Raw genomic sequence first — 19,153 nt, 5'->3', positions numbered from 1 at the left:
AAAAGGTTATAAAAGGTTACCAAAAAAAAAAGGCGTTGTTATTGGCTTTTATTGCCATGTTAGAGAGTAGATACTTCAACATGCCAAAATTTCTATTCTGGCAATAGCTTGTAGAAACTGTAGAGGTGCTGCTAGTGCATAACCAGATGGCCATCAGTCTAGACTTGCTCTCTGCCCTTCACAGTGATTTTGTATTCTTCTGCTATGGGATTCCATCAGTAATTCCATCCCCCCTTTTATGTGGATGAGAAATGCTGTACAAATTTGGAATACTATCTAAACAATCACTTGGCCATTTACACCTGTTTTTTCTAGCAAGATCTTAGAAATATTTGAGTCTTCACAATTGCAATAGAAATAGTGGGAAAAGAAATTAAGAAACCTGCAAAATATCTTTCTATGGCACCTCATGTCACATCACAAGCTGAGTCTTTTCTATGACTGCTTTTTTCTTATGCAGCTGTGAGTATGTTTATAATATTAGCCTGCCTGTTTGCTTGGCATCTTGAAGGTCTTCATTCCCTTCTCAGAGTCCTGGCACAACAAATTTCATCAGGACTGTTCTACGTGTATACTGCTAGCAAAATTTTGGACAGAATTCTCAAAAACAGACTCAGGAGATGATTTAAGTAGGCATGCAACACAACAGGATTTTCTAGTGTTGGTAGTTCAATGAGTGGTGATGGTGGAGCCTGTCTGCTGTGGCTCTTAGTGTCCATCAAGCAGTGAGACTGTGTTTCAACCTCCCCCTAAATCTTCTCTGCTGTTCTCATGAGGCATGTGGGAACACATTTGAGACTTACAGAACTTATGGTGTTGTAATTGGGTGAGGTGTTCTAGATGAGACACTGTCATGTATACCACATAACTGTGTAATTTTTATGCTCTTTAGGAAACCCAGCCTTAAAAGGACTGGCATAATATATGGATGTGCAGAGATACAGGGAGCTTCCTTCCAGTTAGGAAAAACAACTGGAGACAACTTATTTTAAAAGGTTGTTGAAAATATTCCAGAGAAAAGTCATGAAAACAACTGGAGAGGATGTTTTCCTGGGAGGAGGGACTTCTGTCTCTTTGCCTCTCCAAGAAGAATAAGAAGAGTGTTGATTATGTGTGTTTAATACCAGATCTTAAAAGGCTGCTAAACTATCAGAGAAAGTCTCCTGGAGCCCAAGGGAGGTGCAAGCCAGACAAGTTAATGATTAAGAGACAAAGAAAAAGGCATGCATTTTTATTAGCAATGAAAATGATTACACATTAAAACAAGTGGATAGTTCAGACTTTCAAATCAAGACTGGTGCAGTCACTTTCTGGAGGCAGTCTTCTGCTAAGCACAAGTCATTTAGCTCAGTACTATGCTCTGTGCAGTGTAGAAGGTCAGCTTAGGTAGTGTAATGGTCACATATGAGGGTAAAATGTTAAGACCTATTGTTTGTGACCAAGGGGAAACATTTTTACTCTGTCACGTTGAATTTTTTAATTATGGGCAGAAAGTTTTTAATAATTTACATGCTAAGTATCCTACTGTCCATGGCTGGATTCAGTCAGTCCAACTCAGTGATTTCAATGTGGTGAGGTGATCCTGAGTTGCCTATTCTGCTGGGACCCATTCCAGAAAGTGGTGTGACCCTCTCTGTTCAGCCTCATCATCAAAGGTAGGTTACCTGGGGAGTGCAGTCTTGTGCCTGCAGATACGTTTTGCAGGATAAGGCTGATGCATCATTTCCAGTGTGACATGATGTTTCCTAGTGAGTGAAATACCTAGAAGTCCAACTCTCTTGGTGGGATGTCTCTGTGACCTTGAAATGACAAGAGAGACTTTTTCTGCAGTATGCTCCTTATTGCCTTCTGATTCCCTGCAGTCATCCATGGGAGCTGCCTGCTTCTAAACGTACAGCTGTGTGGTTATTATTTAACACCACAGCCTCTTTTCAACATTTACCCTTCTTTAATTTGTTGTCTTGCTTCATATTCTATATTTCATTTCTCTCTGAAGTGTTTCAAGTCAGCTTTTAGCTTAATGGAACACATTTTTTGCAGTAATCAGTCAAGATTTTAAACCAGAGATGATATACTCTTAAAAGTACGAATAGCAGGTCAAGTGCAATTTCCATTTAGAATCAAAAGGAGGAAAATATATAGCTACCATTTGAATGTTTGTCTGTGTTTGCCTATGAGACAATGTCGTGAGATGACTTCTTTGTTTATTCCACCTCTTTGGCCAAATTCTGCTTTGTTTCTTCAGTGTAAATCCAGGATAATCTCTTGAATGTCAGCAGAGAGAATTTGCTTTATCCTGACACTAACTGAAATCAGATTTTGACCTGAATTTTCCAGTGCATCTGCTGCTGCAATATCCTCCTACTGAAGATGGTTTCATTATGGCTGGGGCCCTGAGTTTGCTAAATGGATCTTTTCCTTAGCTCATATAACCATCACATCTTATGTGTTTGATTTACTTACATAGTTCTTACATTTAATCTCTGCCCATTTAGTCATATTTACTGTCATTTTTTATTTGTTTAATTACACAATGCAGCTCAAAAAGGTTACAGGGGTGGATAGAGTGTAACAAGTTAAAATGCATTCTGGGCAGACCTCTTCTGCACCTTTCTGTGTCTCAGTTTTGACAGTTTGGTTTACAGAGGGGATTGTTCAGTCAAATGCTTGGCTTATATAAAAGTATTTAACAGCAGCTGTAAGTGTACTGCAGAGAAGTATTTGATATGTTTTTTATTTATTTTTACTCTATTGTCCTTCAGGAGCTTTACAAAACCCCCCTTTGTACTGCTAGGGCCAACACTTGGGTAGGATGGGCTCAAAATGGAGAGGACCCACACAAAATTCAGACTCAGTTCGTCACTGAGTCTTTGACAACTGTGGAGAGAACCAAGTGAAAAACTGCCTTTACTGGAATTTTCCTACTGATACCAGTAGGGCAGGTTCTCAGCCCTGTAACCTGTCTCTAGCATTTGTGTACTTTTTAAGATGGTAATACTGGTAACATGGAACTGAACTTTTCTTTCTGGGAAAGGAAGAGAGGCATTCTTCTGGCACTACTGGTAAAGCAGAGGGTAAGAGAATTCCCCAAGAGACAGGGTTGGATGACAAGTTTTTCAGGGGATAGGAACTAGCCCTCGTTTAATAGCAATTATTTTTAAAGCACAGGTCACAAGGTATGCCACACTCCAGAGCTCAGGTGGCATGCCAGGGCAGCAGTTCTGCCTCTGCCGGTCTGTGTTGTGACCAGTATTAGTAGAGGCAACAGATACTGGTTAACTTCTGTCTGGGGGAAAAAAAAAGGTGTGTTTTGGTTCAGACCTATCTTGTGCTGACTGCATTTTTGGCTTTACTTGCAAAGCCAGTACTGAGAGGAAGTGAACATAGAAAACAATTCCTGATGACTGCAGGGGAGCTGCTAGGGTAGCTGGCCAAACAAAGCATACCCATATAAATGCATCTCCACAACAAAACTTAAGCTTATGCTAGACCAGAGTTTGACAAAAGTGAAAAACATAAGTATCATGAAGCCTTATTTCATGTGTACCTGGCTGTTAATGAGACATGCCCTCTTCCAGAAGACTTGGGATTGGAGGAGGAGGCTGGCAATGCTCCACCCTGCAGCCACCAGCTGCAGGGACAGCAGTGAGCCCTGGTGAGTCTGGTGTGCTGCAGGGAGAATCCAGCTTTCCTCATGCTATACACAGGCTATGGAGGGCCTGCTTACACACTGATGAGAGGTTTCTGGCAGGTGCCAGCTGGGTCTGGTGGAGATCTGCTCCTTGGGTGTGCTGCCCACCTGACAGACCCCTGATGGATTTCTCACTTTTCGAGCTTGCTCCAGCACCAGGTTTCCCTCATGTGCAAGCATGTGAATACAAAGTGTATTTACATGCAGTGCTCTGGTTTTACGTTTCTGTAGGCTTAGGGTGTGGGAAGCACATATTTTTCTCTTGTAGGCTGTGGTCCTTTTCTCCAAATGCTGGTGACAGGAATAGGGATAGGCTGTGCTATTTCTCCCCACTGTTGTTACCACCAGCACTCCATTTTCCGTCTTTTAGACATGGAGGTAAGGTGGTTTTTGTACAGGTGATCACCCACTTTGGAACAGATTTGTGGCCAAATATGGCAACAGCAGTTGGTCTGCATCTGCATAGATCCTAAATTATTGGCAGGGTTCAGTCCTGCAGTTAAGCAGCCAAGGTAAGATTCAAACCCTAGCAGAAGCCAGCTTGATGCCTGTGCACCCCAATTTAATTCACTGTGTCAAGGATTTAAGTTGCAAATGGACCTTTTCCAGGCGGGGGTTAATTTCAGTGTTTGCAAAGGCAACTAAGTGCACTGAGGTTAAATTCATCAGTAGATTCTGTCTGTTTTGTACAGATTCAGCAACACAAGCTGTCCATCTGATTGGCAGCTAAACCGCTTTACTGAGCTTGAACATTGCAAACTGATAATGTGTTGTACAAAATTTAGTACACTCTCTTAAATATTAAAGGTTTTAATGGAAGCTTTTGCTGAAAGGAGAATGTAAAATAAGTTGAAAAACTTGAGGACGTCAATGAAGTTTCTGTCCACTGTGTGGACTAAAACCTTTGTCCATCTTTTCTTTTACTTCAGAGTAATACTGTACATCATGTTTGCGAGAATAAAATTTATCTTATTGTAACTATATATAGCTCTGAGAAGGAAAGCAGTTGAACAAGTGGTAAGTAAACCAGAGTATTAAGTTGCGTTTAGTTAAAAGAGGGCACATTTGGTTTTCTTGGATTAGCTTAATTTTAAAACTTTTGGGCTTTGGACGAGAGTTCTGTTATTGTTAAAGGCACAAAATTAGAAGAGGTGTGAGAAAGGTTTGCTTTATTTTCAGATTAATTTTCTTAATTTTTTTTAAAAAGCAGCATTGGCTCCTATGTGTTGCTCTGCAGTAGTCTTCCTAACATGATGATAACTGGCCTTCTCCCAGGTGACTCTGAATTCCACGTCTTCTTATCCAGCAAATGTGCTACCCTCCAACTATAAATATATAAGCTCAGTCTGTTTGCACAAAGCACTAATAAATGGCACATGGAGATTTTGATTCTTTCCACAGTACGCATCCTACTTTACGGGCAAGCTTGTCTCCATGTGGCTGTAAGCACGGACTCCGTCCCATTCTGGCCTTGCCACTCCTTTCTGACCTCCATTTTGTCTTCTTTTCACAGTTGTGCATCACATCAAGCGCCACAATATTGTTCTTAAAAGAGAACTGGGAGAAGGAGCCTTTGGGAAAGTGTTTCTGGCAGAATGCTATAACCTGTGTCCTGACCAGAGCAAGATCTTGGTGGCAGTGAAGGTAAAAGAATCTAGGGTTTCCATTACTAATTCATGGTTGCAACTAATGCTATTTTATTTGTAATTTATCATCTTTGCCTATTCCATAATACAGTGTAACTGTTCTGATATGTGTGGAAAAGTTCACAAGGCTAATTGAGTGTTAAGAGAATGCGGTGTTTGATCTAGTTGTGGATTATAAAATGAGATCTGAATCTTATAAGAAAAAAGAGGAAAACAGATTGTGTCACAAGGGGGCAAAATCTTTTATGATCTATCTAGAGTACAATTAGTGAAAAATAATGTCTAGGTCATTAAAAATACAAGTGACATATGTGTTATGTGTCTAAAAAAGTAATCTATTACTTGCTAAGTGAATAGGTTATGTGTATAATTTCTAGGCAAAGAATGCCTTTCTTTTTCAGGACTATGACATTCTTCAAGTCAACAACTGAAATTATCTGAGAGTAATTGTCATTAATATAGCTGCCAGGAATATAAAAACAAACTTGTGAATAGTATTGTCATGTACTGTTAAACACTGGCAGTATGGAAATCCAAAAGTCATCATATGTCAGACCTGGAGGAGTGATTCTTGATTATATACAGCTCCAATCAGTGATCCCGAAATAAAGTCCAAAGGATGAGGAAAATGCATGAAAACATGTTTGGAGTTTCATGTATACAGACAACTTTTACATTTCTGAGGGGGGGGAAAGATTTGTCTGATTCTCCTAAAAGGCAAAGAGCACCTGCTATGTTGGGAATCTACCAAGGATTAAAAAGATTTCAAGATTGATCTCAGAGCTTGGAGACCAAGCCTGCTTCACTACACCAAGTCTTTACATCCACCTAAAATTCAAGAGCTCAGGTTGGCTGTTGATTTCAACTCAGGATGTAGCTAGAAAACAATATCGTTGAAATTACTCTCTCAAAATTTGCAAAGTTTCCCTGGAAACAAACTCTTATCTCCATCTGTAGTGTTCTGCCAAAATCTCAACAAGGTGTCCAGCATTTGAAGTATCTCATTAAATGCAGGTGGAATAGATGTTTGGAATTTGAGCTGTGCCTAGGGGAAAATAATTTTATCTGACCAGTCACAGTTAGGCAACCATGTGTACATGGATGAAACCATACAGTAAAAGAAACAGAGTAGATCATATTTTTGAATTTGGTAACAAGTAGAGTTTTGGACCTGACAGTGAGAGAACATGAAAGGAGGGTAGACCTGTAGAGTGCTCAATCAAAAATAACACATTTTTAGGTTTGCCAAGGTTACAGTCTTTATGATACTTGGGAGTTGTTCGGTCATGTTGACTCGTGAGAAAAAATTAAGCCCTGAAGGGAGATGGTATAGACATAGGGAGAAAGCAAGAGATAGGAGATGACAAAACTAGATCTGAATTAATTTTCTATTGTATTTTGGTGAAACTACAGTGGAAATTGCCTTTCCTCTATCACTTTAGGGAACTCCTTGATAGCAAAATAAAAATACTTCTATTCACTTGCTCTGTTTCAAAGTCCTGACCGAATGGAGCCTAACACTTCTGCTATTCAATGCTGTACTGCACTTCCTCTCTGCGTAGTTCAAAAGGAAAAGCATTCAGCCTTTAAAGGTAGAGATGTCTCCATGGATTTAGATGAGAAATTTGTCAGTTTTCTGGACAAGTTGCCATACCTTCTTCTTTTTTTTTTTTTTCTTTTTTTTTTAGCAAATCCACTCTTTGTAGTGTCCTTAATAAACATCTTGTGGGCAGCTGTGAGAAGAATTACCACTGGGGACAGGTTCTACCCACTTTATGTTTCTGCCATTGGCTCTTAAAGACGTGACTCTGGCTGCTGTTAGAGCAATTTTTTTGGTGAACTGAGCCACTGGATTGATCGTTATGTAAGAGGGGTTAATTGCCTAACACTTCTCTCTTTTCCTGTGGTACCAACATAGATCACAAGTATCCTTCAGTCACAGTGGAGGTCAGGGGATGGGACCTAACTGGAGTGCAGACAACTATCCAGAGGACTGTGTTTGGACCCCACTGCTGAGCACAGGATTTGGCAGTGTCTTAGTTTTAGTCTTAGAGGAGCAGACTTTGATGCCAGCAGCAACGGCAGCTCCTCCTGACACACAACAAGGGCTTTAGAGAGCTTTAGCCCATGGGCAAAACCAGAACACATCCATCACCATGACGTAGATTTAGTGAGACCAGTGGAATATGTACTTGGTGAGGATTAAGAGCTAGTGCCAAGGGAATTTCAGCAGCAAGGAGACACAGTCTCACCTGCACAATGTCCCTCAGGATGCTGGTGGTCCCTGGCAGCTGCCTGTGCCTGCCAGTTGCTGGACAACTGTAAGGTTCATGCCTGGCTCTGAGCATCCCTCATTATAACTCAACATGTTTACTTCTTCCTTTCAGCCAGCTGGTATCCAAAATGCTGACATGCTGCAGCAAATTATTTAGGAGCTAAGAGGCCCACAAAACTCTGGGAAGATAAAAAAAGATCAGGCTTAGCATAAACAACACAAAGAGCTTGAGCTTTTGCTCCTTGGGAGAGGAGAAAGACAATTTGTTTAAATTAGTTTTGATTAGTTTTGTCTTTTGAGGGCAGCACGGAATGTTTGGGAATGCTTGCCATGGGACAAACCTTGTGAGCATGGGCATTGTACTAGCTTTCCCTCATGTGAGTTGCCACATTGTTTCAGCACACTATTTGCTGTAGGTACTTTTAGAGAACAGAAGGTGGAGGAAGGAAAAGTTACTCTTTCCTTGAGAGGCATTTTGCTGTACCACTGTGGTTGTTCAGGCCTGGCTCAGTGCTGTCTCCTCATAGGATTGGATCCCCAGGCATAATCTCGCACTAGTTTAGCCTGTCCAGAGCTGGAAGTGAGGCTGACTGACAAGGCACAGGTTAGCAACTGCCTCTTGCTCCCTTGGGAGGTTGGAAGGGGATTCACCCTGTTCTGCTCAAGGATAGAGCTCAGCTAGCAGACTGCTATGTGCATGAGATCAAGAACATTTCCATGGCACCTACACAGGAAAACCAAAGGTTTCCAAATCTTTGGATCTTCATTTCCAAGAAGGTGGAAAACCACCCCTTCGTTTCTTGAGAACACATACCACTCAGCTTTGTATGGTGTTGAGGAGCAGTAGCAATGGTTTCATAGGGGAAGGCTGGAACAGTAGAAAGGTCATATGTCATGAGAATTTCGATACCAAGTCCTGCTGATGTTGCTCTGATACCAAGTCCTCCTCTTCTTGCTCTGACTTGCCCATGAATGCAGCTTTGTGGTGTCAGCATGGGGTAAGGAGCTGGCAGTTCACACTCACTACAGAGCACAAGTCTGCACAGACCAGATGGACAAGGACTATGTAGAGGAGACTAAGCAAGGGGTAGTGGTCCAACTGTCACAATGATGAACTCGGCAGATGTGGAGCTTCTATGAGAGCCAGGAGCTCCCTCTATTGCCCAAGGAAACCTATCCCTCTTCCTTAATGCTGGCTTGAGTGGCTGGAAAGTACATGTGGTTGAATCTCAGATCCTACTTGGGAACACCTCGTGTCGACTGGTGAGAGTGCTTTGTATGCAGAGCTTTGGTGTAGTTGACAGTAATGATAATAGTAATTAATATGTCTTTTTCTCTTTTAGTGCTCTTACGGTTTTATTTTGGTTTTATTTTTTTGTCTTGTGCTGAGATCAAGTTAAATGCATTAGTCAGTGTCATTTCTAAGTAAATTCTACATACTTATAGTTTTTTTCACCTTCCAGTCTCCTCTTTGCCTGACTGTGCCAGCTCTCTCTCATGCATTGTGTCTATTCTGTGCACTGCATGAAATAACAAAAAGGAGATTTTGCAATGGTGGGTGATAAATACTGCATGAGTTTTACCTGAATTTTAGACCTTTCTGCATTTTGCTGTTTGACAGAAAATGCAGAATTGCCATGGCAACTGCTCTGTCATACAATAATTTTGCAGTTTCTGTGAGATAAAAAGCGTCTTCTCAAATATGCAATATGTCATCCTCACAGCGCATAGCTGTCAGCATTTTTACTGTCCTTCCAGGGAAAGAGCCCACTGGAAAGAGGATCAGCCTCTGTTTCTCCCTGTCAGTTTTTATCCAGGTTGCTTTTATTTAAAAGTTGGTTTTATATGAATTGTTTTTCTAATTCTGTTGAGAGGAATTACAGTCCAATCACTTTATACATTAAACTACCAGAGGAAACTCAAATGACAATAGAATTATTCCCCGTGGTTTCATTACATATAATGTAGACTGGACTGTGGGTTGGTGCCTGTATCATGTTAAAGCCGCATCCCAGAGCTTGGAAATGTCTTCACTCAGTTCAGACGTGATTGTGTGTAGACCATAGTGGGCAGCAAATTTGATATACATGATATAGCTGTGTATACTGACTTATCGTGCCTAGTGAAGCCTTGACGATGCAATATCCTTGTTGCATCATTATTAGTAAAACTTACGGAAGAAGGATTCTGGGCCTGAAGGCATTTAAGATTCATAAGTCCATCCCTCAGGGAAGGGACAGCTGTGGCATAAGTGATTTCTCTTGCCTCTAGAATCCACAGAGCCTGAAATCCACAGGGAAAAGCCCATGAACTTGGAAGACAGCTATCTAATCTGCCCTACTCCTTGTTCCCCCATCTGAATCTTGTTGTGGTAGCTTTTCATTTTCAAGACCTGGGGTTGCAGTTTCACAAGTAAAGCAAGTGTTTTTTAATGACAGTTATCTACTAGTCTGTACGTTGCACATGCATACATACAATATTAGAAAAATGGGCAGAATTGTCCCTATGGAACAAAAATCTTGAACAAACCATGACTATTGTAGCTGAAAATTCAGTTTGTTGGTAGAATGATTGCACAGTATCAGTTTGTTCTGTGTCTCTTCTGATGAATGTGGTTGATCCCATGCTCTGTATATTAATTCAGGATGGAAAATAAAGTGACTAGATGACCAGGAAAAAGCATCTTTAACTAAAACTTTGCAACTACTTTTGTGTCTTGTCTTCTATTGTGTTAAGCCTAGGTATTGTTAAAATCCAGATGTAGAGAACCCAGACAGCAGTTTCTGTGAAGAATAATTTGTGAACATTGGTAACTTGCCATTTTTCCTTTGCAGTTTTAAAAATATTGTTTGAACTATTATAGTGCAACCACTATACCACTTGAATATAGAGTCTATTAGTGGTTTATTGCCAATTATAATTATTCCTCATTTAACTGGTGTCAGAACTTCCTTTTTTTTTGGTGCATGAAAGTGTTGCTTTGCTCATGAACTGTAGTTCTTAAGAAGAAATCTGAAACAGCCTGTGTTTGACAGTTTAATTAGTATTATTTCATTATACAACATTTAAGCCTCCTATTTGATCCAGTGTTGATATATTTCTTTCAAAATTAAAATGTGCAAGAATTTAGAGCTATATAAATAAAAAGGGGTAAGAAAAAGTGACACTCCAGAATTCTGATCTGCATCTGCCTTCCTCTCTGCCTATCACTTCAAGAGTGATCCTGCAGTTACTTATACCTAATTTTAGGCATGTGAATAGATTTACAGAACTTCAAAGGAGTTTCTGGCTCAGGTTTTAAGTTCCGATCCAGGGACATAAACTTGTGTAAATCTACCTAATGTGTAGCACACCATAGGGACTAACAGCAACAACGACGTTAATAATACATAAAGAATACATCTATGTTACCACCAAGTATTTTAAACAAGTAGAGTTTTATTTTAAGGAACTAACAAGAAAGGTAAATGCAAACAGGATACTAGGTGTTCCATAAGTTAAATGCTAAAGCATACAAACCAGCTGTGTATGAGTATATTTTTGGATGAGATCAGTTTATTTGCTCTGTGTTTGGAGAACACTTGCCACAGCAAGAGCATGAGTATTCCTACATCCTCTTACAAGAAAAAAATGTTGTTTAGGATAACGTGGCAGGGGAATGAAAACTGTACTGCCATTTTTTAATTGCACTTAAGGATCACATCTGCATTTCTAAAAGAGGTATTAAGAAAATACTTACTTCATCCTCTGTGCTGTAGAATATCGGTGTCTTACCCTTACAGTGCTGTCCTACATGTTCCCTACCTTCTGTAAACATCTGTCCTTTACATTTTCATTTTCTCCATCAGACACTGAAGGATGCCAGCGACAATGCCCGCAAGGACTTCCACCGTGAGGCAGAGCTGCTCACTAACCTGCAGCATGAGCACATTGTCAAGTTCTATGGCGTCTGTGTTGAGGGTGATCCGCTCATCATGGTCTTTGAATATATGAAGCATGGAGATCTTAACAAATTCCTCAGGTAAACCCATGAACATATATTGTGCTGCTGAGCCAAAAGTGGGCCGAGAAGGTAGGTGTTACTGGTACTTAATGTCAAATTAACTACTACCACTGGCAAATACTGACATCTAGGAGTACAAACTGTGTGACTCTTGTCTTCTGTACTGGGATGTGGGGCTCTGTCTCTTTGCCTGTTTGGAAGTACCATTAAGTCAAGCCTTACGCTTTTTACCAAACAAATGTGAACCAAAGAAATATTGTTTCCAATATATTTCAGTGTATTCTGAAATGTTTGGTTATAAATCCTACAGTAGGAATCATTTTCTTGCTGGCTTTCTGATAGCACTTGGAAGATCCCACTCAACACCTATCACTATCTGTAGGCATCTAAGAGCTTTTGAGGTCTAAACCCTTTTCTCTTCCCTCTTCGCAGTGTTTTGGAAAGACTACCATAAGTCTACAGCAAAAAAAAATGTGAGCCATGGAAGCTTTTGTGAATTGGAAACTGCTGCATCTTGGGGTCTGGATTAGGGCTTTATTTCATAAAACTGTTCAGGAATGTGCATCAGAAATTGAAATTTGACAGTAAAGCAGTCATAAATAAATAGATGATACCTAAGATTCACAATAATAGGTAACTTATGAACCCGGAAGTTGTGAACAGAGGCTTCATATGTATGCTATTTCCGCTAGCCTGCACTCATTAACATAAAAATAAGCAGTTAAGGCATAGCTTTTGCTACTATATTAAAAATATAAGGGACTGTTGTTTCAGCACCTTCTCTGTAATTTTCATCAAAATATATCATAAAGACATTTCAACATACAGAGGTCTCTCCTGCTGAAGATAACTAGAAGTTACCACCACTTTGGAAAGATATCTGTATCAAAGCTGTAAAACAATCAAACCTGATGTCCCTTTAAATGTGTTCATGTTTTCTGTTTGGTTGAAATGACTAGTGATTACTAGTGTCACCATATATGCACTTTTGGTAGCCTATATGAAACGAGTTTGCTGTCTTTCTGATCTCTTGAACAAATAGCCACATCATAAAAACCAGTGACAACAACTAGCATGCTCCCTTGTTGGCAGGGCTGACAAGTTTGGCCTGGAGCTGGGTTCTGAACTGGGGATGCAGAGCAAAGACTGCTACTTTTCCCAGACTGATTGTCTCTCTGGCAGAGGATTTAAATATATTTAAGAATTCAGGGCATTTATATTGGCCTGACTGGTCTTCTGCTGTGAATCAGAAGTTTGGGGAAACTGCAATTTCCCTAGATGCCATTCCAGTATGTTTACAGAACACTGAATTTCCATTAGAAGAAGCCAGATTCTCAGCTGATGAGAAATAATTTCTTATTTCATAAGAAATACTTAAGCTTTGATTCTTTTTGATTGGCCTTTTCTTACCTTTTAACTCTGATTTTGAATTATTGTACAGAAAAGTAGTTCAACAGACAGTATATTTCCTACATAAAGTGATTATGCTGGGACAAGCTGTTAAACCTCGGCTCCAGTTTGTCCTTCCTCTCATATTGCAGCTTGTGCTGCAGACCACAGGTTTGTAGCAAAGCAGGCTAAAAGAGCCTGTATTTCTTACCCTGCAGCGCCGCCAAAGGCTGTTAGGGAAAAATTGATCCAAAAGTTTAACCCAAATGAGCCTGGCTGTCTGCATGCAGCCAAAGGCTGTGTAGGTCTAGGACTAAAGCCTCAAAGTCATGCCTGCCCAGTGCTTGTTCTGACTAGTGGAGTCTGTTGTTGCTGCAGAGAATATCCCTGTCAATGTTCCTGGCTGTTGTAGATGCTGAGAATCACCTCATTTATGACCAGCACCAAGAGAATAAGCAAAGTGGATGGAGCATTAGGAATAATCTAAAAGTTTCATTAGACACAGACCATGTTCTCGTGAAGGCTAGCAAAATGTGATGAGTTCTCTAATTTAGCTACTCAGAGTTTCATGTCTGAGAACAGTTATTAAAAAATCCATGCATGATAAGGTACAATGTGTTTCAGTAGGAATTTGCCTGTGAGTTTTAGTTGGAGATTTCTTATCCTCCCATTTATTCCCCTCTACCAACCACACCAGGTGAATGGCTACATGTACATACCCTGTGGCAGAGAACTGGCTTTGCCTGGTACCAGATGCAGTCCCAGCAGTGCTACACACCCTCCATTTTCTTTTGTGTTACTTTTCTCATGAAATTCTTCCCTTGGGGCAATTTTAATATCATGTTTCTGATAGGTAGTGTCAGAACTGATCTCACAGATTCGATTAATTTGCAACTCTTTTCCAAATTCCTGCACCCTTCCCCTAGAGACAAATTAAGGCCTCACCTCTGTTGATTAGGAAGGCAATTCTCTGAAACTCCCCTTTGTAGGAAGGAAGGGCTTCGAGAGGAAATAAAAATCAGTTCTAGAGCATTTTTCAAAAGCAAAAGTTGATGAGGGAAAAAGAGAGGTGGTCTCTTAGAAAGAATAGTCTTCAGAAAAGGAATAAAAAAGGCTTCTGAAAACACAGGAAAATTGAATGAAAGGGAAAGGGTATTCAGAATATTATAAGCTGTATCAAATGAAGAATGATTGCCAGATGATCCTGCTAATTGGATAAGGATTAGCTAGTAATTCTTACTGTAAAATGTTGTGCATATAGTATCTTCAAGATACTAGGATGTACGTGCATTTCAGAGCTAACATAGTTAAGACGGGTGAAGCACATGTGTCCCAGTACTTCGCTGGGCCTTTCTAATGCAAAACTTCTCTGTTTTTACTGGAGTGCATAGAAGTATTCTCCTTAATCAGTTGATTGTTGCATCTTAGAGACTTGCTATCTTGTATTTCTGAAACTGGTTTTTTTTGCTGTTTCAAATAATGTGTGTTTTGTGTCCTCATCCTATCCTCAGGAATTCCCATGTCAGATAGGACTCACCCTTGGTGATGAAATAAGCAAAAATTCTTTCCTGCTGTGCATTTGGATAGGAAACTAGAAGTATAAATCTAAGATTGCTGCCCTTGTTTCTCAGAAGGAAGTGAGCTTTTTCTTCTTGAAGAAAAGATGGAAGGGGTCAATGTCGTTTCTCCCTCTAGAAATCAAGGCATGCCAGTCATAGGAAAGGTGATGCTATGCATGCCACTTCATTGCCTTTCCCCCAATTGTTTTTCACACTTATAGTGTTACTAAACAGTTGTTTTTGTCAGCCTTTCTCTGGATTACTAGATTGGAACAGGAGAAAGGTGGTGTTTTCTGACAGATGGGTATTATTGTGAACACATGTGCCTTATTTCCTTGAGTAATACATATCCTATTGTGTAAGGCTCTTCACACCACCTATCTTTCCCACAGTGAAGGAAACAGCAAATGAAAAAAGCCGAGATACAATTTTTTCCTTATTTCACCAAGTAATTTGTAGCCCTTTTGACTGCATTGTGTGGATTTAAACTCACTAATGCCCTTTACCTCTCCATTTTACAAGTGGCCTGTCAGTTTATCCACTTGCGTTTTGGTGCAGGGCGCATGGACCAGATGCAGGACTGATGGCAGAAGGCAACCGTCCTGCTGAGCTGACCCAATCCCAGATGCTTCACATTGCCCAGCAGATTGCATCTGGTATGGTTTACCTGGCATCACAGCACTTCGTGCATCGGGATCTTGCTACCCGGAATTGTCTGGTTGGTGAAAACCTACTGGTGAAGATTGGGGATTTTGGGATGTCTAGAGATGTGTACAGCACAGACTACTATCGGGTAAGTGAACTGCTGTACTAAGAAATAACCTAGGTCTTGTTCAGTCTTATTACCACATTGGTGTGACTGATTCTGCTTTTATACTCAATCATCTGTCTGTCAAGTAATTTAGAGGCTGGCATATGGAGAACCTGCTTTTGAGTTAAAAAGTTTTGGTAAATTTGGAGAGTTAGTCAGGGTAAGATTGTTATGTCTTGTTTTTTATATATGTTGGGTTTAGATTTTGATAATAAATCACGGAAAGGTCTTTTTCTCTGGGCAAAAATTTTGCATTGGCTTTAGTGAAGAAAAAGCAGCAGACGAAAATGAAGAGTTGGTAATTGAATTTGGTTCAACACTTTGAAGTTTTTAAAATATGTTCTTAAATATTGCAAAGACAAATGGAAATTTTGACTTTGGGGAGATTTAGAATGTTTCAGTTAACTAGAGAAAGTGTAAGTACTGGACAACAGCATGACCAGTTATTTTACTCAAAAAGAAACTAGGTGAGAAATTTTTATACACTCAGCACCTGAAAAGCTGTCATTAAGCTTTTCCTGCCTTCAGCCAGGGCTTTAGACCTACTTCTTATGGTTGAAAAGTTGTTTTGCAGAGGGTAGGAATAGCTGGTTGCGCTTGTTCATTCTTACTGGTTTTGCTGAATGTGGTTGCCATAAAATGATGTCTGAAGTTTCCAAAGACCTTCTAGAATTGCTGGGATAAACATAACTGTGTGCATTAATTACTGTTGTTGACACTGTCTTGGTGCTGTGTGGCAAGTCATGTAGTTGACAGCATTTGTTATTTGCTATCACATTTGTAATTTCATGATTGGAACTTAAGCTGTCAGGTGTTTGTAGCTTGGGAAAGGCAATCCGTGGCCAAGCTGTTAATTTACAAACCCTAGAGTTTATCCTGTAAGATAAACTAACTCATCATCTTTAACCACATGTTATGTATCTGCCTCTCACATGACTTGTTGCCAGTGAATTCCTTAGAGATAAAATAAAGGCCTCTTTCTTAGCCACTCAATTTGGGCTACTGTGTTAGTAAAGGAGAGTGTCACCTCAGCATCAGTGTTTGTGAGATGTCTGGAAAGAAATTGTCTCTACATCTGGCTGAGGCTGAACAGGGAAGCTACACACAAGAATTATTGATGAATGCTGATTCACTTGACAAGTGAGAAGTAAGTCTCCCCTGTTAATGGTCTTTTCTTTCAAAGACAAACCTAGTATTTAGTAAGCATATGATCCAGATTCCTCTTATAAATTGTTATTTTGGAAACTTGGCACTTCGAGTTATTTGATCAATGTAAAACAAGCCTGACTGCACTTTAGAACTTAGAAAAAATATACAGGATGGTAATCAGTGCCTCTGTGTGCAAGCACACCAGTGAACACCAAGGGCCAGGGTTTCTTATTTTGCATCTGATTTTGCATATTGCATTTTTGCAATACTTGTTGGGACTGAAGGCATCTCTGTTCTGTACTTCAGTGTTTACCATGTTAGTTGTTACACTTAAGAATGAATGTGTATGCTGAACAGTGACTGTTGCAAAGATCTTTACAATCAGAGGCAGCATTTTTAAACATATGCACTGCTTATTTTTGGAAAAAAATAGTAACTCCCTGCTACATAAAAACTACCTGCAAAAAGGGATAGAAGCTCAGTAATTGTAGGGGCTTCCAGGAAACAACTGAGACCTGACATAGGTGCACGATAATGTACTGACTCTGGCATCATCTTACCTGCTCATATACCTCTGGATTTAGTCCTTGAGTCTTACACATGATCATTCAAGCAAATCTTCTGCCCAGTGAAACATGGATTTAGAACAAGACCCATGACCTGGAGAAAGCAGCAGTTCACCAAAGGAAATTCTGCATAACTCGGATAGTCCTTCGATACCTCTCAAAAGACCTCGTTCAAGGGGTACACTGCATTTCCCACTGCCTCTTATACAGAATCACTCTCTTCTTTCCTTCTTCTCTCCATCATCATCACCTACTTTTGAGGTCAAGGAGGGGTTTTGTGTGGTCCACTATGTAACAAAGGAAAAGGAAGAGGGAGCAGTGCGAAGAGGGTGCAATCATGGATGTGAGGGAGGGAACAAGTAAGGTGGGCAGGTGTGGTGGTTTGGCCTAGGCCTTCCTTGGTGACCAGTTTGTAACCAAGGAAGGGTCCAGATTTACCCAGTATTCCCTATGATTTTTATGTAAGCCAGGCTATAAGAAGAAAGGAGGAGAGGCCTTTGCTCTCTTTCCTTCCAGCGGCTTGGAGGTGCAGGTTCCCTGCTGTCAGGTCTGCCGTGTTGGGCAGCGAGGCCTGGTAAGGCCTTGCCGGCCTTGGGAGGCGGAGGTTGCCGGCGATCGTTCCAGAGCAACTCTCGTTTGTCCCAAGGAGAATAGTGAGATATTTCTTTGCTAACTCTTTTAGTTGTTAGATATTGGGCTACTAAGCGGGATATATATATATTTTATTTTGATTTTGTTCCTTTTTCCCTTCCCCCTTCCCGTTCCCTCGTGAAATTGTATATATATTTCAATTGTATATACCTGTAACATAAGTGTAAATATATTTATATATATATGGCTTTAGCTCTCTATCTTGTTTCGGTTTTTCTTGGTTGTTTTTCTCCCTCTTCTCCCTGAGGTTTGGTGGGGGGTACTTCTTGTGGTAAGGTTTGGAGGCTTGGCAGGGAGCCAGCTTCAAACAATATCAGCAAGTAAATGTAAAGAAGTGTTAGTAAAAGACAAACATGAATGAAGGGAGAAGGAAGTAAACAAGTGTCAGAGGAGATAATGTAAAATAACATGGCTACATGCAAGTTGATGGTGTAAGCTTTCAGGGAGATGGTTGGATATGAAACTTCAAGCTGGGTAGTTATTTGTTCTACACAGTAAGAAAAAAAAAAGGATCATTTATCTGACCTCTCATGTTCCAGCTGGTTCGTAACTGGTGCAGAGGAAGGACAGAGCCACAGCCTGCCACACCATCGTATTTCACAGTGATAAAAGTTGGAAGTTACAGTTGAGCCTGTGAGGTTTTGGCTTGCCCTGCTTGGGCCATATGCGAGCTGATCAGAGTCTGGTCATGAAATAGTCAAGGCAATGATAACTTCCCAGATGGTTACCTGGAGAATTATATCCATGGCAGGCCTAAGTCAGCGATAATACTGGAATGGCATTGACCTACCATAGCCAGTTGTTTGTAACAGGCTAAATCTTTTTAACTGCTCAGGCTTAAACACATACAGAGAAGCAATTCATCCCCAACCCTGACAGCTTTATCTGATGCTTGTTGGAGGGATTTACACAACTCCAAAATGTTCTGCAATAAATGGTTTGGCATTTGTGTTTATTGATACACTGGAATTTCGGGATCCCAGTCATGATGTTAGATTTGCCCAAGATTATTATTTATCACTTGCTTCTGTAAGATAAGGATAATCCCAAGTCATTGTGCACTGTTAGACTGTAAACGACATTATGCACTGAATCAGCTCAGTTCTTGAGAGATACCTCAGGGAAGACAGGGAGAGAGCTAAGCCTTGGACTGGGATTGCATGTGATGTGTGGCCCTGATTGTGCAGGTTTTCTTCTTTCTCCCCAGTTCTTTTTTCCTTTCTTTTTCATTGGGCAGGAGTCTTGTAGGTGGGGGAAGCCCTGATGTACATGCTAGCATCCACTGTAACAGCAATAGTTTTCAATAATCAGACCAGATGAGCCTGGGGGCATGAAGAAGCTGCAGACTTTTCTTACCCAGAACTGCTGTCCACCCCAGGTCAAAGTAAAACAACTGTCAAATAATTGTTTTGG

At 40.4% G+C, this 19,153-nt stretch overlaps 1 protein-coding gene across 5 annotated transcripts in view; it reads left to right on the top strand.

Annotated features, from left to right (window-relative positions):
• The window catches only part of NTRK2 (neurotrophic receptor tyrosine kinase 2), a 204,588-nt gene that overhangs the window by 142,961 nt on the left and 42,474 nt on the right, over positions 1-19,153 (top strand). For all 5 annotated transcript variants that reach the window (XM_051801380.1, XM_051801381.1, XM_051801379.1 and 2 more), the window contains 3 exons: positions 5,205-5,335; positions 11,461-11,633; positions 15,122-15,356. In XM_051801380.1, coding sequence (XP_051657340.1) covers positions 5,205-5,335; positions 11,461-11,633; positions 15,122-15,356 — 539 coding nt within the window. The remainder of the gene's footprint in view (positions 1-5,204; positions 5,336-11,460; positions 11,634-15,121; positions 15,357-19,153) is intronic.

The sequence above is a fragment of the Manacus candei genome, unplaced genomic scaffold (genome assembly GCF_025592945.1).
Source record: "Manacus candei isolate 608988 ecotype Guabito, Panama unplaced genomic scaffold, ASM2559294v1 h1tg000051l, whole genome shotgun sequence".
NCBI lineage: Eukaryota > Metazoa > Chordata > Aves > Passeriformes > Pipridae > Manacus > Manacus candei.
The sequence above is the reverse complement of the archived record's forward strand: the minus strand, read 5'-3'. Positions and strand labels throughout refer to the sequence as shown.